Source organism: Eublepharis macularius, chromosome 5 (assembly GCF_028583425.1).
Source record: "Eublepharis macularius isolate TG4126 chromosome 5, MPM_Emac_v1.0, whole genome shotgun sequence".
In the NCBI taxonomy this organism is placed as follows: Eukaryota; Metazoa; Chordata; class Lepidosauria; order Squamata; family Eublepharidae; genus Eublepharis; species Eublepharis macularius.
The window spans coordinates 122,861,976-122,887,549 of record NC_072794.1 but is presented as its reverse complement, the minus strand read 5'-3'; the positions used below and the strand labels follow the sequence as shown (position 1 = coordinate 122,887,549).

Below are 25,574 nucleotides of genomic sequence, written 5' to 3'. Positions count from 1 at the left end.
CAGGAAGTGAGCAGTGTTGGCATAGGAGAGATCTTTGACTGAGGACTCCTACATGACTAGTTTCTTTGATATGTCACAAAGGGCTGTGTGAAAAAATAGCCCATATTACTGTGTGGGTCCTAATATGTCCTGCTGGCTGCTGTTAACACGTTATCTCCATCTTCACCTCATTGGCATAATAGTTAATACCGTCATACTTGATTCTCCTGTTTCTTGAAACATACAGCCAGAGAATCTAGGCCAGGCAGACTGTTTGTGATATTTTCAGGCAACAAAGTAATCTCTGGATGAAGTTCCTCCATGGAAGAAGTACATGATACAGTTTTGCTTGAAACTAAATTTTCTTTTATTGGATCTGATTTAAAGTTGGACAGTTTTATTTATTCTCCTCCTGCATTTAGGAATGATTGCAAAGGTGCCAAGACTTGTGAATTCGTGACTCCAAGCGAGGCTGGGTTCAGAGGTCACAGTCAAGACCATTAATAACAAGGTGCAAACGGCTGGTTTATATGTAATGTGAAGCTTTTTACTTATTTCATTTATGCACTTCGGGGGCTCTGTTTGCTTACGGAGCACTTGGTGTCTGGTACTTATTTAGGAGATTGGGTTCATACAGGCCTTTGAAGGAATGCAGCAAATTGTTCTCCAGTGTTGTAATTCTGCAGTGGTAGCTGAATTTATTTGTCTCTGCTCGTTACATATGTACTCTGCTTGAAGATTGTTCTTCACTTAAGCAGCAATTGTTGAATCCACAAATACTGCACGCTTCAAAGGCTGTATCTCACACTTTTGTAAGTATTTAGTAGTAGAAGTCTGAGAGCTTGGGTTAAGAGAATGCTCTCCAGTGATGAGTTCTCAGCATGGGGTTCTCAGAACCATAAATGAAAAGAACCTTCATTTTGGGTGATGGGATGGAAATAGGAAAGTGGTGTTCTTGCATTTTATTAGTGTGTTGTGGGGGTGGAAATTTAGCAAAAATGGAAGCCCAGTTCACACACATCTCCAGTGTGCAAACTGTACATGCAGCAATGAGTTGCAGGCATGAATTTCATTCCTTTCTCCCAGTATATGAAACAACCTCCTGAGCATGAGAATTCCATGGAGCATAAGCAGAATACATACGTGAATCAAACTGTAATTGTAATAATATCTCTGTTACCTGAGATGTGAAAGTGAAATTCATTTTCTTTAAGTGAAATGATAGAAAGCTGAAGAAGTGAGCTGTCCCTCACAAAAATTCATACCCTACCACAAATTTTGTTAATCTTATAGATGCTACTGGACTGTTGGTTTTTCTACTGCTCAGAAAGCTGCTGAAAGAAAAAGACGAGGTATAAAAACACACTTGTCCCTTTCCCCATATGAGATTTTGTTCAAAACACGATTTTGAGGCCCTGAAAGGTAGATCCCAAAAAGATGATCTGGCAACACTTAGAGGCTCCAGTTCATAAAAAAGAGTTCTATACATGATGTGTGTGTGTGCCATCAAGTCATAGCCAATTTTGGTGACCCCCTGCTGAAGTTCTCAAGGCAAGAGACGAACAGACATGTGTTGCAATTGCCTGCCTCTGCATGCAAAATGTATTGCTCACAGCAAGCTCCTCCCAATTCTCCTGCGTATGAGAACTCTAACATTTGTCAATACAGGCATGTCAGTGGGCTTTGTTTACGCAACATTTGCCATGGATCGGTTATGAACGTTTTACACAAGCAGGCCCCACTCAGCGTAAATGCCACAAGTTACCTGTGCGTTGGGTGCAGGAGTACTTCCTTCTGGCTGCCTTGAATAGATTGCCAACCAATGCATTAAGTTATCAATGCACCATCACTATCTTTTCACCTGTGTTAGTTCTTTATGCTTTTTCATTCAGTCTTGCTGCTGGCTCTCCTCAGTTACACAACCCGCTTGGTGGCTGTTGCATTCCCTTGCCTTGAATCATCAGCCAAGATTCTAAAGCAACAATTCCTCTTCCACTCCCCTCCCCCCAGCTTGGCCTGTGTCCTGTGCCGTAATAATGCACTTGAAGGCTGTGGCTAAAACTCCTCTCCCACACAGGTCGTGGCAGGTTAGACAAATATTAGTTCAAACGTCCCCATAAATTGTCCCTAGAGGGCCTTACTAGTAACCATTTCCTTTTCATTGCACAAAACCAACCATCCTCAAAAGGGAAATTAGTGGCTATTAGCATGTGTGAAAAGGAACTCGAGATTTTAGAAAACTCAGTGTTCTGTGTACACAGTATTGATAAGATGGTGAAGGTGAAGTTGCCTTTTGATGGCATTTTTGTCTGGACTGGTGTTGAAGGCATACTAATAGCAGGTGTATGTTAAGGATTCTAATAATACTTAGTGTAGCATTTTTAGTATTCGTTATAATTTTCACAGTTGCATTGTAAGGTAGGCCACTGTTATCCCATGATGATGATACAACTTGTTCTTCTAGATAGATTAGTGCCTCACTTGGAGTGGTGAACAAAATCAGTGTTATTATTGCTCAATACAGCTGTGAAGCTGGGGCTGAAAAGAGTAGCTTACCCAAGATACCCTGCTGATCTCATGGCAGCAGTGGGATTTAACCAAATCAGCATGCTGATTTGCAACCCAACCAATTAACCACTAGCTATAGCAGCTGATGAAGAACTATGGCTGAAATATGGTGGCTTGCCTAAGGCAAGTTTGAGCCAACACTCCCAGAGCATATATTGCTGTATTATAGTAGGGTTTCTGTCACTTTTATCCAGAGGTGCCCCTGACTTCCTGTAGCCTTGATATACCTCCCAGATCCATCTGTGACCAGCCATTCTGCACCTTAAAAGAAGAAAGGGGAGAGGGAGCAGGAGAGACCCTTTCTGTTGACCTGCCTGGTTATGGATACGCAAAGGTGCCTTCAACTGAGTCAGATTATTGATTTATCAAGGTCAGTATTCTAACTAGTGGCAGTTTTCTAGGATCATCATGAGTAGATGTCTTCCACATCACCCCCTACCGGATGACTTTTCACTGGAGGTGCCAGGGATTGATTCTGGGACCTGCATGTATTGTAGATGCTCTACCACTGAGGCACAGCCCCTCCCTCAACTGTCACCTGGCCTTTTCCTTGGGTATCATCTGTGTCTCGCCATTCAGCAGCTTAAGAGGAAGAGAGAGGCCAGCCAGCCTGCCTGCCTGCCTGCTTGAACTGCTACCCTTCCCTCTATCAGCAGCCAGTCATTCTGCAAGAGAATGAGCAAGATACAGTGAGGGATCCAATGGGCCCACTTCCACTAATTTGTGTGTAAAATGTTTGGCTAGCCTGCTTGGTTATCACTTTGAGAAAAGAACAGAGGAGTACAATTATATGTTTCAAACCACATGTGTCCATTCTCAGGATTATGTACAGTTTCTTGCCCACTGGCTAGCTTTACAACTCTCCAGCCCTTCAGCATTTTTGCAGGAAGAGAGGGGAATTCCTTTCTATCAGCTACCTGGCTGAACTCTCACCTGGCCTGGCCTCTGTCATCTTGCTAGAAGCAGCGGAAGAACATCAGGGCTGGAATTTATTTCTTCTCTATTTGCAGGTATTTAGCCTTGGTGTAGCCTGAGATGCAAGCTGAAGGGTTCTTGTCCCTGGGCTTGTGGCCTTGAGTGAGACAGCCCAATGGACATCCCAGGATGTGGTTTAGCATATTCTTTTTCTGTTTATTTCAGTTCTATGTTCTAAATAAACAAAGTTTTTCTTGTGAAGTTTTAAGAGTCAAATCTGCAAGGGGAGACCAACCCTGGATTCTGCTATGTAATGTGACATGAGTTCATGTCTTCCCTTTACTGTTAGTAGTCTACAGAAACAGAGAGAAGAAATGGAAGACTGTGTTAGAAGATGGGTCTAAAATATCATTTTAGTCGCATATTGTTATCATACAAATGTTAGTAATGTTTAGAATTAAAATATAGATGGTTATAAAATCTAAATAAACACATTTTGAAGTTCAATGAAAACGAATGACTACATTAACTATGCTTTTATTGAATCTGGTTGTTACATTGTCTTGATCAGTGCCAAAACCAAATATTTTGACTGAGTATTAGGAACTGAAAAGTATGGTTCAAATATGCACCATTTTGAATTATTTTATCTAACAGATCTATGGAAATGTCATTGCACTATTCTGAGTCCTGAGTTTTCCGAGTCCCGAGTTTTCTGAGTGAAAAGTCTGACCAATTGTTCTGGCTCTGGTCATTTGGATTTCCTGTTGCTGACACCTTGAAGAACTGCACTAGCACAGTGTAATGGTTAGGGCGTCAGGCTAGGATCTGGGAGACTCTGCCTTGGAAGCTTGCTGAGTCAGCTTGGACCAATCACACACTCTGTCTAACCTACCTCAAAGGATTGTTGCGAGAACAAAATGGAGGAAAGCAGAAAGATGTATTCTATTTATACATTTAAAATATTTATATGCTTCTTCTTCAGAGATCTGTATACTACTCTGAACTCTTTGGTGGGATAAAAATGCACCCAAAAACCTGTTGGGTTGGATCCACAGGAGCAAATTGCACCTTTGGAAGAACCCCATTCCTTGGATCCAGTGCTATATGATGAGCAGAAATCTGTGCTGCAAATGTTTAGTCTTTTGACTGTTGGGTTTCTTCCCACTGATTCCAGTGGAGTTGGAATGAAGAGCATATAACAATTCTTTTTTCTCAGAGCATGTTCCTGATCCAGCAAGAAACATCCATGCTCCTAAACAGCTTTCTATATGCATTGCTGATGTGGATGTGCAAATAGGTTTGCATCCCATCAGTGCCGTGATACTCATTCAAACCCTCTTGCTTTAGGGGATGCATATTTTGATAATGGTAAGGATTCATAGTCAGATCTGGATTATGAGTGACCAGTTGCCCCTCATAGTTGGACCATGGCCACAGTTTGATTAGGATTGCCAGCTTGTTAATGAATACTTCTGCTGCTGCAGAAATCAAATGTGAACATTTTCGCCAACATAAATGTGGAATGTTTCTTCTGGTGGATTCTAGCTCTAATGCTGTTATTTAAGGCACAGAGCCCCTCTGTATAAAATGCTGGCATCTTCCTTGTATGAAAACTTGCCTATCCCTTTGATCGTTTCCTAGGCTTAGCTTGCCTGGCTATATCCATTTCTAATGGGATTGGTGTAATTCACTCCTACTGTTCCATCCCAGTTTACGGCTATCTATCCTTAAACCAATTAACTCTCCTGCTGGCCTTATAGCAGACGTGGTGGATTTAAAGATTATTTGTACATGATCTTCTGCGGCAGTTCTTCTAGACACTTAATACACATCACTTAGGAAGCACTCTTTAGTGGAACAGAGAATCCTGACAAAGCACATCCCACTTTTAAAAGCTCCAGCAGATAGAAAACATCTGCTTCTAAAAGAGAAATTCGCACATTCAGTGGAAGAGTCAGTAGAGCAGATACATTATGTAATGAAGCATATAGGGAGTTCTGCGTGTTACTAAACTTACCAGGAAAGAGAGTTCTTTCAAAAGGATGGCTGATACTTCTCTTCTGCATTGTTTTTGCAAAAAATTAAGCACATTTCTTGGACAAGGATAGAATAAGAATGTACAAAGCAGCACCACGGTGTCACAGTAATGTGTTGAGTAGACTTGTGCTTTCTACTTTGAGGGACGTGAGCTCTCCAGAGTCCCAAGGCTACCAGCTGTAATCCCTTTAACTTGTAATTTTAGGGTTCTGATCAGGGGATATTCTGCATTTATCCTGGTATAAAGCTAGAGATGCCAACTCTTGAGCTGTGAAATTCCTGAAAATTTGGTGGGTGGAGCCTAGGAAGTAGAGAAGCCCAGGGCATTTTTTCAGCGGGATCTCCTGGAATCTGAGATTTGGCACCTCTGCAAAAAGATCACATGGCTGGTGGCCCCACCCCCAGTGCCCAAAGACCCGTGGGCTGTCTCCCTGGGTGGAGCTTCTCCCGGGCCGCCTGCTTCCCTAGCCTCTTCCCCAGCCTTTCCCTTCCTCCCTCCTTCCCTTTCTTTCCTTCTTTCCTTGCTTCCTTTTTTCTTTTCCTCCCTCCCTATCTCTTTCCATGTCTTTTCTTCTTCTCTTTCTTTACCTTCCTTCCTGAGGTGCCGCCACCTGGCTGGTTGAGAAGCAGGCCGAGAGGAAGAAGAAAGGAAGAGAAAGCTGTCTTCCTGTTGCTCTTCTCACTGCCACTGCCGCTCCAAGCAAGGGGCGAGAGAAGGAAGGAGGCGCGTGGCTGGCCATTGTAAGAGTTACTGGTAATATTTGCAATGCTCTCTGAACAATTGCTATAGAAATGCAAAGCATTATTATTTCACTTAGAAAAAGTGTAATAATACAAAGCACCATAGCTTTGTCTTTATTTATTACCTTGTTGGACTTCTATCCCACCCCATCCCAAAGACAGGGTAGCTAGCAATACTTTAATTATCACTCTCGTTTATGTACTAGCAAAACTGCAGCACTGGAAAAGCAATCATAAGCAAAACCTACTTAGCTTCCAAGATCTAAGATCAGGCTATCCTGGCTATACTGCCCCAGTTAACTCTTATGCTAAAATAACTGTGAATAGATCTTTCATCCACACATTTCTCTAATCATTTTTAAAGTTCCTAATACCCTCTAGCAGTTGCCACTTCATGTGGCAGTGAACTCCATATATTATAGATGCACTCTTTAATATCCAGAGGAGTTAGCCATGTTAGTCTGTAGTTGCAAAATAGTAAAGAGTCCAGTAGCACCTTTAAGACTAACTAACTGTATTGAGGCATAAGCTTTTGAGAACCACATGCCTAAGTGGGTGTCATCAAAATATTGATGGCACCCAATACTAATGCCTCAGACAATCTAATTCAAAAGTCTGTTAATCAAATGGATTCTGGTTTTGGAAAAGGCATGACCAAACTTGCAATTTGCTGCTCACAAAGTAGATTTCTGGCTCACAACACTGCACCGCTTAGAGGGAACATTGCTGCCAGGTAAGGGGTAGGGAGGTGAGTGGGCCCGAATCGAAGGAGCGCTCGGGGGAGGGGGGTGACTGCACCTTGCATGATGACCTCACTTCCAGGAAGCAAGGTCACTTGTGGAAGTGATGTCATTGTGTTTTTCCGGCAGCACACACACACTTTGTGCATGCACATGTGATAATAGAGAGATCCGCCACCTCTTTTCCCAGAAAAAAAGCCCTGGAGAAGCCTCAGTGGTGTATAATGCGATACAGCCCAGCTTCCAAGCAGCTGTTTTTCCTAGGATAGCTGATCTCTGTATTCTGCTGATCAGTGGTAATTCTGAAGACCTCCAGGCTTCACCTTCAGGTTGGCAGCCCTATCTTTAATTATGTCCCCTCCCCTTATGAATACAAGTTTTTCTAGTTATTGCATGAGCATTCATCTGTTGTAGTGGTGAAATGTTCAGTCTTAGTAGAAAAATCCAAATTGGGGAGGAAAGTTAAAATTTAATTTAGTTAGGAGTAGTGCAGTTCTCGGCAACATACTGTGTAGCAGTTACAGTCACCATAGAAATGTTAACAGGAAGAATAATCACACTGTCCAGTGACAAACTGTTGGGTATTTGACTGCTAGGAAATGCCTTTTTCTTGCAATAATAGCAGTACTTTTTAAGGAGGACATCTGGATCTCTTGCCTAGGGTTGCCAACTCTTGGTTGGGAAATTTCTGGATATTTGGGGATGAAGCTTGGTGATGGCAGGTGATTGGGATGGGGAGGGACATCAGCAGGGTGTAGTGCCATAGAGTCTATCTTCCAAAGCTGCCATTTTCTCCAGAGAAAGGGGACTGATATCAGTAGTCTAGAGATCAGGTGTAATTCTGGGAGATCTCCAGGCCCTGTCTGGAGACTGGCAACACTACTTGCAACAAATGAATAACTACTGCATAGATGTTTCTCCAAAAACAATTATCTTGCAAGGTCCCAAGAAACATTTTATAATACTTCCATGCTAACAAAATTTATAATGAAAAAAAAATTAACAGTACTTTTGTTGCTGTGCCTTGAAGAAAAAGGGAGAATAGAATTGTAAGTCATGTTTGTCTTCATTTTTTCAAACTTTCTTCTAATGACATTGCAAACCATTCTGCATGTTGAGCTTTGATTAAAACACTTTACTTAAATGAGTCATTGTCTGTCATTATTCCTAAAATGGCAACGGTAGCCCAGCTAGGAAAAGCAACCTGGCTACCCTCTCCTCTTCCTCAAAAGCTGTCAGCTGAGCTGTACATGACGGTGCCTTGGGCCTTCTATTTTTACTGCTTTAATGAACACACAGAACTAGAAAAAGCCAAAAAGTATATTCCAGGACTGTTGTGGGGGCAAAGCAAATTAAAGCAGTGAGCCCCCTCCCCTGAATTCTGTCATTCATCAGTAGGCCTTGAAGCACCAGCGTTCTTGCCAGAGGGGAGCTTCCAGCCATCTTGCAGCAGAGACAAGTGTTTATCAGCTGTCATTGCCCCTTAGCATTTTGAGCACTGAGGTCCTTTCCAGCCCACTGAGCGAGCATTGCCCTGAGGGGGAGAGAGTTAAGTCTTAAATTGATGGCAGGTGGGGCAATAATGAAGATAAATGAAGGGAGCTCTTCTCAATAGATTAGATCTCACTGCTGATGAAGGTGTCTGTAGCAGACTTGAAAGACTCTAGGCTGAGTTTCACTCCTCTGCTCCCCTTTTGCCTGTAGAAATTTCAGTAATGCCATTTAAAAAGGGAACAGCAAACTTTGGTGCACAAATGGCTGGAGCTATAAAAGCCAGAGGCGTTGTGGAAGCCCTTGCTGAGAGGAGCTGCAGCTAAGCAAAATGGAATGTGAACTTGACCCAGGGCTCAAGAGTTGCTACAGAATCTCAACAACAGATAGATGGGAGAAGAATGTTTCTCAGTACTCAAAGAATAATCTCCCTAATGCTTATAGCAGCCCACAATGTAGGTCAGTATTCTTATCCCATTATGCAGATGAGGGCTGAGACTGAGGTTGTGGTTTGTCAGAGGTCCGTGGCAGACCCATGAACCAGGAACTTCCAGTTTATACTTCAGAATCAGAACTTTGCTTTGGGTACCTTTAAAATATTCTTTTTGGTATTACAATTGTGGTAGGTGGCCTGCAGTAGATATACCAGATGTTCCATATTTTAATTGCAAACCCTTCAATACAAAACTTTAAATTTCAAACTCTACATGTCTACTTAAATCTGTAGAAGATATTAGCATGTTGCTATTTGACAAACTTGATTAAACAAAAAGCTCAGTTAACTGTATATGAAATGATTGCTCCAGAAATTTATAATGCAGCCTTAAGAACATTTTCCTGGGAGTTTCCCATTGAGGAAAACATTGAGGGAGATTCTGAGTAGGCCTGCTTTGGGTTAGGCAGTGTTTGGTGATGTGACCTTGTTCCTTTGCATATACAGCATTACGTTAGTTCAAATTGGACAGTAGGATCTCCGAAAGAGCACAATTCATGCTCAGTGAGAAAGGGGAACTACAAATGAAGTAAATGAATGATCAGTAATTTCTGGGGCGAGGGATCTGATTCTCCTCTGCTGATATATCAGTAGCCATCTATGTAGAGCTCATGCAACTGTTAATATATAAACAAACGTTAGCTGTAAGAGCCAAGGGCCAAATCCACATTACTTCTTTTTTTCCGCGTTTTCCCCGCATTCTCCCCGCAATCCCGAGTGCTGGTCACATTACCTCATTAAACAGACGCATTTCATTCGCATTTCTCCCGAATATGTGGTCACAGGTTTTCAACGGGAGTTTCACGGTGGCCGTGAACGGGCCAATGCGCAATTTACGCGGTTTTTTTAAAAACCACCCCCCTTCCTGTCTCTCCGGCCGTTCCGAGAGTTCCTATTGGCTGATTCAACTTGCAAGTGCTCCGTAGTCTGCAAAAGACTGTTTTTGACTTCATAGCATTGGATTTATTGATTATGCTGTTTCTGAATCAAATCTGGTAGTTTGAAAAATCATTTTGGGGTGAATCCATCCTCAGAACGGACTCGCAAAACTTCCTTTTTAACTGTTTTTTATTTTTTTATTTTATATTACTGTAATATTGAAATTACAGTGAATCAATCATTCAAAATAAAGAAAACAGTCGCTGCCGAGGGCCGCCCCAGCGGCGGGGCTGGAGGCGCTGGGAAGCCGGCGGGCTCATCACTCGCCTCCTCTCCCGCCGGGGTCAAGAAGGTGCCCAGCAGACCGAGTCGAAGCCCAGGCACAGCTGGAGGCTCCCGGCTCAGAGCGGAGAAGGGACTGGCCAAGGCATCCCCGGCTGAGCCGAACGGCGGGGCTTGCGGGGGCTGCCGGGACAGCAAAGGTGGCTTGGCCCGTGGGCTGGCACATCCGCGGAGGGGGGCTGAAGACGAACAGGGATTTTAAAAACTGCTGCCCCGGCGGCGGGCCGGGGATGCCGGCCGAGGAGACAGCCGCGTCCCTCCAAGCCTCTCTCTGCAGTGAGCCAGTGCTGCGCTGCCGGGGGGCGAGGATGCGCTGCGCTGCGAGGCGCCCTCTCCACTGTGGGCGCTCCGGCTCAGGCGCTCGCCACGCAAAGGCCCAGCTCGCGGGGCGCCTGCCCCTGCGAGGTCGCCCATCAGCGCGGCGGTCCGCGGGAGGGGAGGGGGCACAGCCTTCCCCCCTTGGGGTAAACAGCCCTCTGGCCACCAAGCCGGCTTGACCCCGCAGGCGCTGCCGCTCCAGTCTTGGAGAGGGGGGAAGGGGGAGCGGACGGCTGGGTGGCGTCTCGGCATGCTCCACTCGCACAGACATGCAACCCGCACCTTTCAAACAAGCCTTAAAAACTGCACCTTTCAAACCACCTTTCAAACCAGCCTCTTCATCCAAAGTGACTGACCGGCCTGAACCCGCCCAAAGCTTGGCTTTGTGAAACTTCAGTAAAATTTGAGCACTGAACTGTCCTGCATAGGAAATGCCCACGAAAGCTTCCCGCATGCTTCAAAATTTCCAAAAAAGAAACGGAAGAGCCATCAGTGCTGTCAGTGGGGGAAAGAGAGGCATCATTATCTTCAATGATGTTTCTTTATAACACAAGATCGAAATAACGGAAAAGTGAGCTCAAAATTTTTTTTAAAAAATGGGCGGGGAAAAAAGGTCCCGCCCAAAAAAGCAGTTTTCGAGCAGCCGTGTGACCGGAGGGGCGCGCGAGAAAGGCGGATTGGAAGCAGGGATGTGAACGAAGAGGAAAAAATCACGGATTGGAGGCAAACGGAAGATATCCGATAAACATGCGGGTAATGGGTGAATGTGGATTCGACCAAGGTGGGAAAAAGTTCAGATTCAGGAGAAGAAAGGATAACCTGGTAAACTACTTTATTTAAAAAGTTCTCATTTAAATTAAGCTCTGAATGCTTATATAATTAATTGTACTGGCATGTAGCCTACCACTCCACTCAGCAAAACTTGAAATCTTCCTCCAGCCTAAGGAGTCTTACTCCAACTTAAATGACTCTTCTAAATGCTCATTTAGCTGGAGGAAGGTATCAAACATTGCTGAGCAGAGATGTAGAATGTATGCTGATGTTTCATAAAATATGAAGTAAAGATCTTTAATTTATGTGCAATAACTGTCATATAAACAAACAACAAACAACTCACGCATACAGCATGATATAATCCCAATGTAAATAATCAAGAAATCCAGTACCTGCTAGGTTTGCCTCTGATAAAAATTGAAATAATATTTTTTTTGTGTATGCATATGTTAAGTATAAAGGAAAAAGAGCAGATCCCCTAAAGTTTGGTATATTTCCCCCTGATGTCAAATTTTATGAAAATTATGAAGTGAAAAGACAAAACCCAGACAAATTGAAAATATGTGGTGCCCATTTATTAATTTTTGGAACCTTAAATATAACATTGATATAAATGTTTGTTTCTGCTTTTTTCAGTTTTAGAACACCAACTCAAGTTTATTTTTATTTTTGATTTTTAATTTCAGTGGAAAAATAGTCTGTAATAGAAAGCATAATTTGATTTCCCTCCTTTTACTTTAAATAAAAAGAGATGTGAAGAGGCAGATTTGTGGACAAAGAAGCTCATGGTTCAGATATTACCTCTGTCCTGATCCTGAACTCTCCTGGTGGTCTTAGGCAAATGAATGTCTCTCAGATTCAATCCCTTATTGGCAATCTCAGGATAATAATACTGAGCTACTTTGCGAGGATTATTGAGATAATATACGTGAAATGCTTTGAACATTCTAAAGTGCCAAGTAAATGTTGTGTATATTATTCAGTATAAGAAGGGTAAAAGGGAAGACACAGGTATCATGTGAAGAAAGAGAAGGATTTCTAGAGTCCTACCGGAATGTTGAATTACAGAATAGAATCCAATAGCAACAACAGTAAAAACAAAAATATTTGAAGGTGATACCTCTTCATCAGAGTAGAAACAAATGTGGGGAGGGGGTATTTGAGTTCAGCAATGCAAAACTGGACACCACAATGGTCTACCACCACCCCGCCCCTTCTCAGCTCAGCTCAGCTCCCTGCTGTTCCTATTGCTAGATGCTGAATAGCTCTCTCATCAAAGCTTTTGCAGGCCAGTAGCAAATTGTGCCAATACAACCCTGCAGAGAATGTGAGAGGTGACCTTCTTGTGCAGGTGGGAAAGTTTCAAAGTTGAGCTGCTTGTTGCCATGGAAGCAGAGAACCAGGTTCCCAGGTCTATATTTTCTTCCTAACCGAAGTGAAAGCCTGGTGTCATTTGTTCTCAGTATTTCTTACGAACATAAAAATACAGGCACACAATAGGCTTGGCAGCTTTTCGGCATAACGTTTGATAAGGGAAGATCTTAATGATGATCCAGTTTTATTTAGCCATTAAAAAAAGATTTCTAGAGGTGTGAGTGCAATTTATGAAGACTGCTTTATGTACCTGTACTTTTAGACTGGCAATTAAATCACTACCAGCTGGCAAGAGCTTATCACAAATTTCTCTTATTTTCTAGATGAGCAGACTGTCCAAGCAGTGAGAAGCTGGGCTTTGAGCAGCAGCAGAACTTTTTAATGGTGCTCTGTTTTATATTTAAGTACCGTTACCTATTTTTATATAATCTTCCAGGAGTTCACAAAGCCCTTTTGTATTTGGATGGTGCAACAGCTCAGCAAAAAATTGAGTTTGCCCCAGAACAGAAATGATATATTACAGCATTGGCTAGATTTCAAGTGTGAGAGATTCCCTGAAATATTAGTCAGTACACTGGGTTGGATCCAAGCAATGGGGTTGTACCCAAAGGGGTACTTCCATTAACGCAAAAAGTCCTTCCGGTGATAGAAGGGGTATTTTCTGAATCCAACCCACTGCCGTTCTATATGACTATCTGATGATAGGTGGCAATGATTTCTGTGTTGTCTGGGTTCTGCAGAGCCACTGTCTACTGCATAAGGCCATGACCTCTGACCCTGTTTCTGTGCTGGAGAGCTAAGAATCACTCAGAGAAGAAAGGGCTAACGTGGTACAATGGATAAAGTGTTGGGTTTGAACATGGGTGATGTCAGTGTAAATCTCTGTCATAAAGCTCACTGCCTAATCCTCTTGAGAATTGTCAGGCTCTTCCTGCCTTCAAAATTCTATGTAGAAATCATTAATAGTAAATGAAAGAAAAGGTACAGCGGTAGCAATCCTGTGCATGCTTACTTGTGAGTAGGTCCCACTGAACTCAGCGAGGCTTATATTTCTGAGTACAGGAGAATAGTATGAGGCTGTTAGTGAGACACTGCTGGGCTCTGGCTAAATGATAGAAAACACAGTAAACTTGGAGGCAACAGATTGTAGCTACTAAGGAATGAGCAGCTCTGTCTATATGATCTATATTGATTTAACAAAAGTGTGTTAAAGTTGGTGCACCCTGCATTATGGACATGATTTAGATTGTTTTGTTGGCTTCTCTGAGTTCACTCAAGTTATATCAAGACAGTGAACCTCAGCCAATTTAACTCTCAAAGTTTCATCCCAAGGAACTGGAACAAATCAGTTAAAGATGCATAATCTGCATAGTCATCATTAAACTGAGATGCTGTGTCTGATTATCTGGGTTAGTTTGTGTTGAAGGACCTCTTGTATCCATGATTGTAAAAGTAGTTACCACTTTTGCACATACACAGATCCATACTTTTGTACATGACTCTCCATGTATCTTGAAAGTTATGGAAGGATGCCTTCAGAAAGTCTATGTTTGGAAGGCTGCAGAGCTCATTGTTTGCATGTCCACAGTTTAGCACAGTCCCTGCTTCTTTGTGGACATGGAAACAATGAGCTCTGCAGATCTGTGAAAAACTGTTCATTAAAGTGAACAAGTGTTGATGAAGATGACCCCTGTGCTCATGTAAATCCTTTGTGTTGGCGATCAGGGGGTTCCCTTTGCCTGTTCCACTCAAATGAATACGTAGAGAATTGCTGAAAAGATAGATGGCCAAGGTTGTAGGAGTTTCAGTAGAAGGCTGACGTATCTCTGTGCTTGTGTATCAGGCCATGGAAAGAGATGAAATACTGGCCAGGGAAGAAATGGTAAAAATGAGAAAGAAGCTGAGACTTGTGATGATGTGTGTTTGATGAGGGTCAACAACTTTGTCTTGTACGTTTTGGTTGTTTATGGTGGAGATCTGCCTTTAGCCTTGAGATTTTTTTTTCTGACTTAAAGTGTACCAATAACGCAAGTAAGGACCTGTTTCTTAGCTAGTCCTGAATGTAGGAAATCACAAAGCAGAGAACATCTTTTTTTCTGATACAGGTTTATATAGGGGTTTTTTGATTTAAAGTATTTAAAGCAGTGTACAAAATGTACAATTGAGTTTGTATAAAACAGTCACGTTATATTAGTTTCCTTTAAGGACCTACCAGTATGCCCAGACTCATATGTGTACTCTCACTTTCTCTCCCTATGAGGATACTTTTCTCTTTTTGCAGGTAATTTGTAACTCCACTTCCAGGTGAGGAGGAAAATTAACAGTCCCTTTACACAAAATTGCTTGCATCCAGCTGTCGTCCATAGTGCGGTCATGTGTGAGTTCTGTTGAGAGAAGTCCTTAGCCGAGCATCAGAGTTTCCTTAGGACTGTATAGGTATCTTTGTTTGGGAAAAAAAGAATGCTTTCTTCCAGGGTTGATTGAGATTTTTTCCCTCCTGACTTTTGATACACATATAATTTACTGCCTTTAGGTAGAGTCCAGGTCTTTCCACTAATTGCAACCTGATTCTCCATCTCCACTGTTCCTATGCAATTGCATTCTCCGTCCATTTTTATACAGAACATCACCAGATATAGGAAACTTCACAATTCAGTGTAATTTGCAAATTTCCTTTTTTAAAGTAGTGGATGAATTTTTCTGGTGAGCAGAAGAGCTCATTGTTTCCCCCCTCTGGGAATGTAGTCTTCTCCTTTTAGTGCTTTGCAGAATTAATTAAATAAAAGCCATGCAGTTGAACTACAACTCCCAGAATGTCAGGGCTGTGGGTGGCACTATGCCAGTTTTTCTTTTCCCTCTCTGGCTCCATTCCACACTGTCTCAAGTTTGGTCTACCCACTCTGCTCGTTTTGGTGCTTTGCATGTGTGAACATCCACAGTGTCCTCGCATTCCTTGCAGCGGACAGCACAACACCAATGGAATTTGCACTCACATTTGGTAACTCGCGTCACTCGGGTGGTGTCATAACCTCGGCCACAGCACATGACCTCACACCCATCAGTCCCACGTGATGCCTTGTTGCACACTCTCCCTGCTGTCCCTAATGAACCTGTCAAGGAAGAAGGAAAATGATTTTGAATTGCACTGGACTGTCTGCCTTACCATCCCCACACAGAGAGAATAGGGACGTGTTATTCATGCAAGCAATATCAAAGCTGAGTGATGGAATCTTCCACAGTGAGCAAATTTGGGCCTATCAATAAGCACTTCAAGGTATCTTTATGTTGCACTTTACCTGTATAGTTCATACTCATTGCTTCTGGGAACTGCAAATTTTCTGGCTCTGAAGTGGTAGGAGATGAGAGGCATGGGAGAGAGATGTTGTGGGTGTTATAACTGATTGGTGTTAAATGATTGGAACTCATGAAGAAAGGAGAAAGCAGCTTTAGAGGCACAGAAGCCTCTGCAAAAACAAATCTAATTTTGCAAACTTTGCCATAATGTGTCCGAAGTTATCCTCAAAATTGTAGAATTTAGAAGCATGAAGCTTACATCTCCTCCCCCCCCCCCCAAATTCTCAGCAATACATCAGAAGTTAGGCTTCAGGTGGACTTTTTGAGAGCGAAGAGCTCTTCCCAAAATGTAAGGCTGTAAACAAACAAGTTTCGGTATTTTTTTACCTGCAGACTTGTCCATCAGACAGTAATCAGGAGAGTTCTCAAAATATACAAGGTCAGTTTTGGTGGGTTTCCGGAAATTCTTATTAGATACAGTGAACCCAGTGCCGTCCTGGTTCATGGTGACTTGGATGGCCCCATTGTATTTTTTCCTTAGGTAATCTCCTGTTCGCCGAAAGTCCGACATTGCCAGCCAACAAGTCCTTAGAGTGCAGGAGCCGCTGACACCATGACATTTGCACTCTAGTTTCAGAAAACGTTTCACAGCCTGGAAAAGAAGAGCTGACATAAAACCTACAAATGGCCCATCATGATCTTAGTAATGGTGTAAACTGCTTCAAGGCAGTGTCTGTGTTAGTCATGGCCAGGGCTTTTTTTTCAGCTGGAACACGGTGGAATGGAGTTCTGGAACCTCTTGAAAATGGTCACATGGCTGGTGGCCCCGCCCCCTGATCTCCAGACAGAGGGGAGTTGAGATTGCCCACCATGCCACCAAGCGGCACAGAGGGCAATCTAAACTCCCCTCTGTCTGGAGATCAGGGGATGGGACCACCAGCCATATGACCATTTTCTCCAAGGCCAACCCACTGAGTTCTACCACCTCTTTTCCCAGAAAAAAAGCCCTGGTCATAGCTGCCAGTGTGTTCTCCAGGTTTTGCCATCTTCCTTTTCCTAAATGTTTAAAAGACAGCCTCTTTCTACATGCGCTTGCTCGCCAGCTTTGGTCACTACAGCATCTTCTGCTAGAAGTTCCCTCCTTTCAGGAGGAAAACATGTCATCTTTATTATCTTTTTTTTTCTGAGGCAGACCTTATCCTTTGGAAGTTTCCCAGAGGAAGTGTGTACAGAACCATATCCGGCAAGAAATATGAAATTATGGAAAGCTGATGTTTTCTGTCAAGCCATTGAAAGGCCCAGCCAAGATGTGTGATTCTAGAGTTGGGCTTATGGTATGGAGATGATGGTATTTTATTATGGTCTGAATAGTTTATGAAATATTGTAGTTTTACTTTTTGCAAGCTTCTTTGTGCTTTTGAAGAAATGGGATATGGTTTTCTTTTTTTAAAAAAAGGAAATCCCACATAGGAAAGATGTATGGGACCAGTTAACAATACCTTCAAGTTCTCTAGTATGGTCAATCAGAGCCATGAATTGTTGCTCCAACTGAGACTCTCCCTTCACAGTCTTTAATGATTGCAAAAGGGTAACCATATTGGTCTGTTGTAGCAAAAGAAAAGGCCAGTGGCATCTTAAAGACTAACAACTTTTATTTCTATCTGAGCTTTTGTGAGTCAAAACTCATTTCTTCAGATATCACAACAGCTCATATTGAAATAAACATTGTTAGTCTTTAAGGTGCCACTGGATTTTAATAACCACACAGAAAATGCTCTTGCTGGAAGGGGTAACTATGTCTAACAGTGCAACCCTAAGCAGAGCTACTCTACTCTAAGCCCATTGAAATCAATGTGCTTAGACTGGAATAACTCTGCTTAGGACTGTGCTGTAATTCTGCCTGGATAAAAGTTGCTTTTAGATAGAATGAGGAATGGCTGATTGGAACAATCATCTTACAGTTCAACCACAGCCACTTAAATTTATTCACGCTTCTACTATGTTCACACATAAAATGGGGATTCCTATTTTTTTAAATGAAAAGAACACATGAATCAGGAGAGCAAGTCATCCCCTTCTTTAACTGTGCTCCTTTTCTTGAAACATTTTCTTCCTGGCTTAGCTTAGTTCTGCTATAAAAACCATGCTGGGGAGGAAAATGCTTAAAGCAAAATGTGTGTGTGTAGAGGGGTGCCTCCCCCCACTTGTGTGCTCTTTCTCATGGGAAAAATAGCTTCTCACCCTACATCATAATGAATGGGAATGAACAAATGTGTAGTTTAGATCTCAAAAGCAGCCATCTGATGGTGCTGAAAATGTTTGATTATGCGTGTCTGTGTAAAACAACATTTCCTCCATCTTAAATACAATAGGAACTGAGGTAGGGATAGCGAGGCAGTGATCTTTCCCCCCAGTTACTCTGACTTCTCTTGTTTCCTTCCCTGTTTAGCCTGTTTGGGCCTGGTGGCTGCAGTAAGATAATGGCTGCTAGTGAACAAGGCCAGCACAAGGAGTTTTGTGAGGTAACCTAATGCAATCCAGGCTCCAGCACCCCAATGATAAAACACCATCCTTTTTTAGATGTGGTATTTTGTGCATGTGATGGTCTTCAATATAGAAAGTGTTCTCATTGGTTTTGACTCCAAAGTGTAAGCCATTTCGTATAATTCATGTATAATTAACCCCTAAGAAATGGTGCTACTAACCGTTCTGCCACATCGGTTGTTATGCAGGTTCATCAGGGCCCGGGCATCTTTCACTGTTTTCTCCTTGGCATCCACAAAGTCCTTTGCAAACTTGATTCCATAGTTGATGTTGTCACTACAGCCCCCCCAGTCAAATTCTCCCCTTTCGTCTTTGGAGCGGCCCCGCTTGTGGGGATCACAACTGCAGGCTTTCAGCTCCCCTTGGCTGCAAGCTCTGGTAATGGCATATACGACTCCAGCAGACGAGATGGCATAGACAAAGGCAGCTTCCCTGCTACCTGCCAAATGAATAAAAGAAACAAGGAGGGAAAAGAGTCAGAAGATGGTGGCTGCAGGCTCAACTAGATGATATGTGTGACATGAGTGGAGCTTGGGAACACTCCAACCCAACTCCCATCACATGTAATATTAGGGAACTAAATGATTTGGCTTGAAAGCATGGCACTTGCCTGTTTAAAGTTACACAGGTGGCTAGGAAGGGAAACTTTTTTACACAGCTGGTTTGGATTTTTTTTACTTCAAACAAAACTCCTGTAGTTTCAAGCGGCTTAAATCAGTGCAGGGGTGACTAGGAGAGATAGGGGAGGATTGCAGAAGCTTCCTGGAGAGGGGATGGCTGTTTCCTAATGGGATAGTTGTGGGGCAACAATGATGGGGAATGATTCCTACAGGTTTGGACAGCGAGGACTCTTCTACATTTGTTAAAGAATGCAGATGGAGGAGTGCAGCTGGGGGATTTTAGACTTTGAATTTAATGGTCTTGTGGGGGATCACTTTAGATCATGGATGCACAACTCCAACAATGACATGAGTCTTAATGGGTCTTGACTGGAACGATGTGGGCCACCTCATCACATCACCTGGCTCCATTGTGGCCCATGTAACTGGGGTGGGGGTGGGTGGGGCTCAGTGTGCTGCCTCTCAGCTGTTCTTTGGGCTGAATGATAGCATTCTGTCCTCCCCTCAGTGAAATTTCTCTTTGGTTCTATGGACTTGAAAAATGTGATCTGGTCTGAAAGTAAGTTTGCCAACCTCCAGCTGGGGCCTGGAGATATCCTGGAATTACAACTCATCTCTGGACTACTGAGATCAGTTTCTCTAGAGAAAATGGTGGGTGGCTTCTATAGCATTATACCCTTCTGAGGTCCCTTCCTTCCCCAAACTCTGCCCTTTCTAGGTTCCACCTTCCAAATCTCCAGGATTTTCCCAACACTGAGTTGGCAACTCTAGCTGAGAGACCCACAGTAAAAATGTTTGCCACATCCCAGAGCAGAAATGTACAAAATTTGGAGGGGGGGAGTGAAACCCCACTATGTTAGTGCCTTCTTCCTCCACCCTCATGGGAGGAGACTGGGGGCCGGCAACATAGTTCCACCAGGCTGCACAACGTACAAAATGAATTTGAAATGAATCCTATATCAAAGTTGAGTTTCTTTCTTTTTTTAAAAAAGTATCCTTAATGTACTTTTTTAAAAAAATGGCAAAACTAAAAGGACTGGTTCAAGAAAACAAATCAAGCATCCTCACCAATTGCCTTCCAATTGATTTGTTTGTTTACTTTCTTTATAACCTGCCTTTCTCCCAAATGGAGACCCAAAGTGCCTTCTTTTCTCCTCTGCTTTATCTTCAAAACAGCCCTGTGAGGTAGGTTAGGCTGAGAGAATGTGACTGGCCCAAGGTCACCAAGGGAGCTTTCATGGTAGGGAGTGTGTGTGTGTGTGTGGGGGGTTGAGTCTAGGTCTCCCAGATCCTAGTCTAACTGCTGCAACATTTGCAGTGCAGGTCCCAGTTCCCCACATTTGCAGCATTTCTCAATTTGAGTCCTGTGGTGGTAGAGGAAAGTGCCTGTTGTGCTTTTCAAGGCAAGAAACTGACACAGATGGTTTGTCATTGCCTGACTCTCCACAGTAATGCTGGTCTTCCTTGGTGATCTCCCATCTAATTATTAACCAAAGCCGATCCTGCTTAGCTTCTGGTATCTGAGGAGACTGGGTTTGCATGGCATGATGCAATTAGAAAGGTACACTAACCACTGCCCAAGGGTATTCTTGGCTTCACAGAATATTTGGCAATATTTTAAGAGCAGTAAAATATCAGGTTTACCAGTCTATTGACCAGTCTCAACCTTAACGTAGATAACAATGAAAGCATGTTAAGAAATATAACATGAACTGCTCTAATAGTGAGGTTCATCTTCATGGATTGCTTTAGATAGCATTAATAATCCTAATAAGAATCACTTAGTCAGCTTGATGAGCCAAGAATCCATGCTCTGGTAGCCAAAGTAAAGCATTTAGAGCAAATCTCTAAATTATATTTTTGGTTCTGAACAAGGATTAGGGTTGGGCAAATCCAGGGAGTGTCAGAAGATGAGCAACAGCAAAGGTTCAAGAAAAGCATACCGAGGGAAAAAGAAATCTTTAAAGTGAGCTATCTTAGAAAAGGGGGTTGAAAGTCAAGGATGTGTTGTCCTAGTGTGGAATTGTCTGCTGGAAGAATAAGAGCCTTTTAAAAAATCCTTTTTTTCTTATATGATGGAATTAGTAATTTAGATGCTCCTAGCGGGCAAACCTGGATGATTCTCTTTCCACCTCTATTTCCACAATGTCCTAGATTTCTGAAATTTGGTATCTTGGGGAATTCTTGCTTATTTATATGTGCAAGTACATTTGTCAAAGTCTTACTCCACTCTTTTCTAGTTTCTTATCTTTCTCCTTATACTTTCTGAGCATGAACAGTACGATACCCTTCCCCCATCTCATTTGGGTGGTTCGTCTTTTTGGACAAAAGCATACAGTATGAATTCTTCCCAAAGCTGTAAATTGCCTAGCAACTCCTCATATAGTGAATGGATGCTGCCTGGTATTTTATAGTTCTGCTTTGAATTTGCATCTGTTTTTATAATAGCCATAAAAACAGCTGCAAATCAAAACCACACTGTTGCGTTCCTCAGCCACAGCCTTAGAACAGCAGCTTCAAAGTGAGCTGTGCATTCTAGCATCCTTAGGTAGAGACTTGGGAGGCAAAGGATAGGCCTTCTTTCCACCAGAAGGACACATGGCAAGCTTGGCCCTCTCTCCCCCTTTCCAGCCCTAGAGCCAAGGTTTCTAAATCCCCATGGCCTGTCACGTATAATACCCCCTGCCTTTTAGCCACTGTTGTCTTTAATTGGAAGCCAAGCTTAGCTTCAGAATATGAACAGCAGCAGTAATACCCCGGTGAATGAACTTACACAGTTGCCTCCTGCTAAAGCGTAATGGAATTCATTAACAAAATCCCTTGGTCATGGCACTGTGTATATGCATGCATGGCTTCCAACATTTCCCATTATGCCTTTCAGTGGTGAATACTGGTAGAAAACTCTCATTCTCAACTTTTCTCCTAGCAACTGAACTTCTCCTCTTTAGGATAACTGATGCCAACCATTATATTTATAAGTGTAAAAGATGTTATGAGTGTCTGACGATCCTGTAGCTGCATTGTTTTAATAAACATCTACAGCACCTGAGGTACAGGTGACGTAGATGCACTTTTGTCAAGCAGGCAGACAACTTTGCAAAATCTTCTACAAGAACTAGGATAGGATCACGCCAAAACTACTCTCATATTAAAGTATCACTTTCCCAACATTAAGCACACTATCTGATTACTGGGCAATGCCTGTTTTAAAATAAGGGAATCTAACGGAGGGGACAGCTCTGCAAGTTTTCTCTAGGCCAGCCTTTACATGACACAGGATAGGCGGGGCTGTCTCGGGGATGTTTTTCATCCCATGAGTGCTGCCCCTGTTTGAGAGGGAGGACAAAAGTGCAGCTTGGCCTTTTGCACTACACACAGTGACGACAAACTTTGCCCTCGAGAGCTGACTCCCAGCCAGCTCTGCTAGCCAAATATTTATATATCCTGTTACAGTTTACTTTCAAGCTCATGCTTCCAGAGGTGTTTTCTCCCATCCTGAAGTGGCTGCTTCCAGGGCAGTGACATATCCCATTACTGTTTGCTTTGCATATAAGGGAAGCCAAAACATAGCATGAGGAAGTTTAGGCTCTGCTTTTTCCCCAGTTAACAGCATTCATCATGTGAGCACAAGAGCATCATGCTTTCTATTGGGTGGAGATTCAAACTAGATGTTAGTGGGGGTGGGGGTGGTGGACCTGCCTCTTTAAATAGGGATCTGCCCTCCCATGTATAAAACAGGGTCTGGGGTCTGATATTTAAGAACCTCCTCACCTGTATACCCTTATTCCTATATAGATTGGCTGCCTCTGTTTGGGGGAACCCCCCATGCTGCACTGGTATAACTGTGTATGCAGATCATAAGATGATGTCACTGACTGCCAAGTTCTCATCCATCCATCCATCCATCCATCCGTCTGTCTATCTATCCGCCCGTCTGTCTGTCTGTCTGTCAGCTGATTTTCTGCCCAAAGGTCCTCAAGGTGATTCACAACAAATTCAACAGTAAAACAATTTTAATACACGAGATACATTATAAAATCTCTTACACCAAAACTCTTACACCAGCAATGAAGACCAGTTCACAGTATGGGCTTTGAAGATCTATTGTCAAATGTCAATGAGAAAATGTGGCAGCAACCAAGCTTGCCTTGGTTGGGAAGGTCAACAGCATCACTCCTGCCACCCCCTACTTGAATTAAGTAACCTCTTTCTCTTATAAGGGGAGGAAAGACATGGCAACTGGCAGCTCTAATAGTCTTAATCTATAGCATCCAAATACACATAAAAATAAATAGCGAATAATACCTGCAGTCATAGATGCTGAACATCTCATTAGTCCAGACTCAAAGATTAGTGAGGATGTTTTTACCTTTAATAATACTGGTAGATACAAAAATGGTTGGCTGGAAAGTCTGCAAAATCTAGACAGTCTCCAATTTAATTCCAAAACATCTCTTTTATAAGGTTTATGAATGATAAACTCTTTCATTTGCAACTTCTTAAGTGATCTTGAATGCATATACATCATACAGACTGTGATAAACTGCAGTAGTGTCAATAGAGATTTGTGTGCTGCTATCAGGTGGTATACCTGGAGTCAGGAGAGCCAGTCAGCAACCCCTCATCCATATTCCATCCCTTATCATTAGAAATGGATTGTGCTAGTTCTGCAGCTATTATGGGCCAACATTCCTGCACAACACTGCAGCACAAGGGAATGGAAAGGATCTCTCCACAATGCCTAAACTTTCAAAAAAAGATGTCTGGAAATTTCATGGAGATGTCTATCAGTAGTAGTTAACTAAAATAGCTAAATGAAACTCCATGTTCAGAGGAAGTATATCTGTGTATATCAAAGCTGGAGAAAATCAATAGGGGAAGGATGTTGCCAGCATAACCCTTTTTGTGAACCTTCCAAAAGCTCCTGATGCTGATGGAAATAGAATCTGCACCATTCTGGTCCAGCAAACAGATCTGAGTCCTTTACTCTCATCAGAATAATATAGTGGCCCTTGTAGGGTTAATGCAGCAATTCTCATTATCAATCCTGGTCATCTCTGCTGTAGTAATGTAACACAATGGCATTTCCCCACACAGTTTTCTTTGCTTTTGAAAAATAAAAATAATTCTAGCGAAATGAAAACAGAGTGATTTTTTTTACAAGAATTATAAACAACTGGCCCCTGCTAAAGAGAGTTAGAAAAGAAGAGCTGCTGATGGGTACCTACTTCGTAGCATGACTCTGCCAAAGACGGTGTGGTCTCTGTCCAAAGTGCTGCAGTTCCAGCGGTGGTGACGAAATTGGTGCTGGCATTCCCGGATCCACTCCTTGGCTCCTTCTCCAACTGACTGCATAATGTCTGGGTAACTTTGGCACAGCTGCCGCTGTTTGTTTACCAGTCCAGGGATGTTGTCGCAGATCACCCTTGCCCCCAGGGCCCCAATGTACCTGCAGGGATGGCAAGAATATCATGGTAGTTAATGAATTGAATGGGAAAACACTAATGAAGTGCTGGGCAAAGAGACAGTGATGCTTGTGTGAACCAGTCTATATACAGATACCAGCAAAGTAGACAATCATTTTGTGTTTAAGATTTTTGGTTTGTTTTGCAGATTTGATCTTGCTATCATATTCAGATCTTCTAAAATAATGAATCAAGCATGCTAAGACTGAATGTAATTCCCCCCCCCCTAATCTGTTAGATGCAAGACTGAAGGTTTGATTCTTATTTTTAGAGAATGGTATGTTTTATTTCCTCTTAGAACTCTGAAAGATGCTGAAAAAGCGAGGCTACCAAATTGACTTCCATGATAGATTATTGCACTTTCTGGCTATTACTATATTCCTCTTTCACAGGCCAAGGAGGGCAGGCCTTCACTTGCTTACAGGCAGGCCCCCAACTCTTAAAATGGCTCCTCATCAAAAACCACAGCCACCCAACAAAGACACAAACCCAGGAACCAAACTCTGCAACAAACCTAGATGACAACTTTGTCCCCTATACACTTGGGTAATACTGCTATGTGACCTAACAACATCAGCTACACCACCCATGGCTTAAAAAGTTGCATTTCATCCAATTCAATATATGCCATCATGGGATAGCAATGCCCTTCTACTTTTTATATTCAACAAACATTTCAGTCTCTACATGAAAGAACCAAGGAATACAACTTGGCCATAAGAAACCACACCATTCAGAAAACCAGTGGGAGAACACCTTAATCTTCCTGAGTATGCTATCGCAGACCTGAAAGTCACCATTTACCACAAAAAAGTGCAAAGGGAGTATACAACATGAATATGCTGAATTAGAACTCATCAAGAAATTAAACTCTACATGAAATTCTGACTTAAGCAGGAAGCCTTAACTCACTACACTCTCTAGCAACTCTTCAGGACCCATTTTATAGACATTTTAATTGGCTGCTCTTAGCATATTTTACTAGATTATAACTTTG

General features: G+C 42.6%; 1 protein-coding gene across 1 annotated transcript in view; it reads right to left on the bottom strand.

The window, feature by feature from the left end:
* Nucleotides 1-14,776: 14,776 nt before the first annotated feature.
* WNT2B (Wnt family member 2B) overlaps nucleotides 14,777-25,574 on the bottom strand; it is a 39,714-nt gene continuing 28,916 nt past the window's right edge. The window contains exons 2-5 of the mRNA XM_054980046.1: nucleotides 24,341-24,561; nucleotides 18,654-18,931; nucleotides 16,336-16,600; nucleotides 14,777-15,764 (exon numbers count right to left, since the gene is read on the bottom strand). Coding sequence (XP_054836021.1) covers nucleotides 15,535-15,764; nucleotides 16,336-16,600; nucleotides 18,654-18,931; nucleotides 24,341-24,561 — 994 coding nt within the window. The 3' untranslated portion in view covers nucleotides 14,777-15,534. The remainder of the gene's footprint in view (nucleotides 15,765-16,335; nucleotides 16,601-18,653; nucleotides 18,932-24,340; nucleotides 24,562-25,574) is intronic.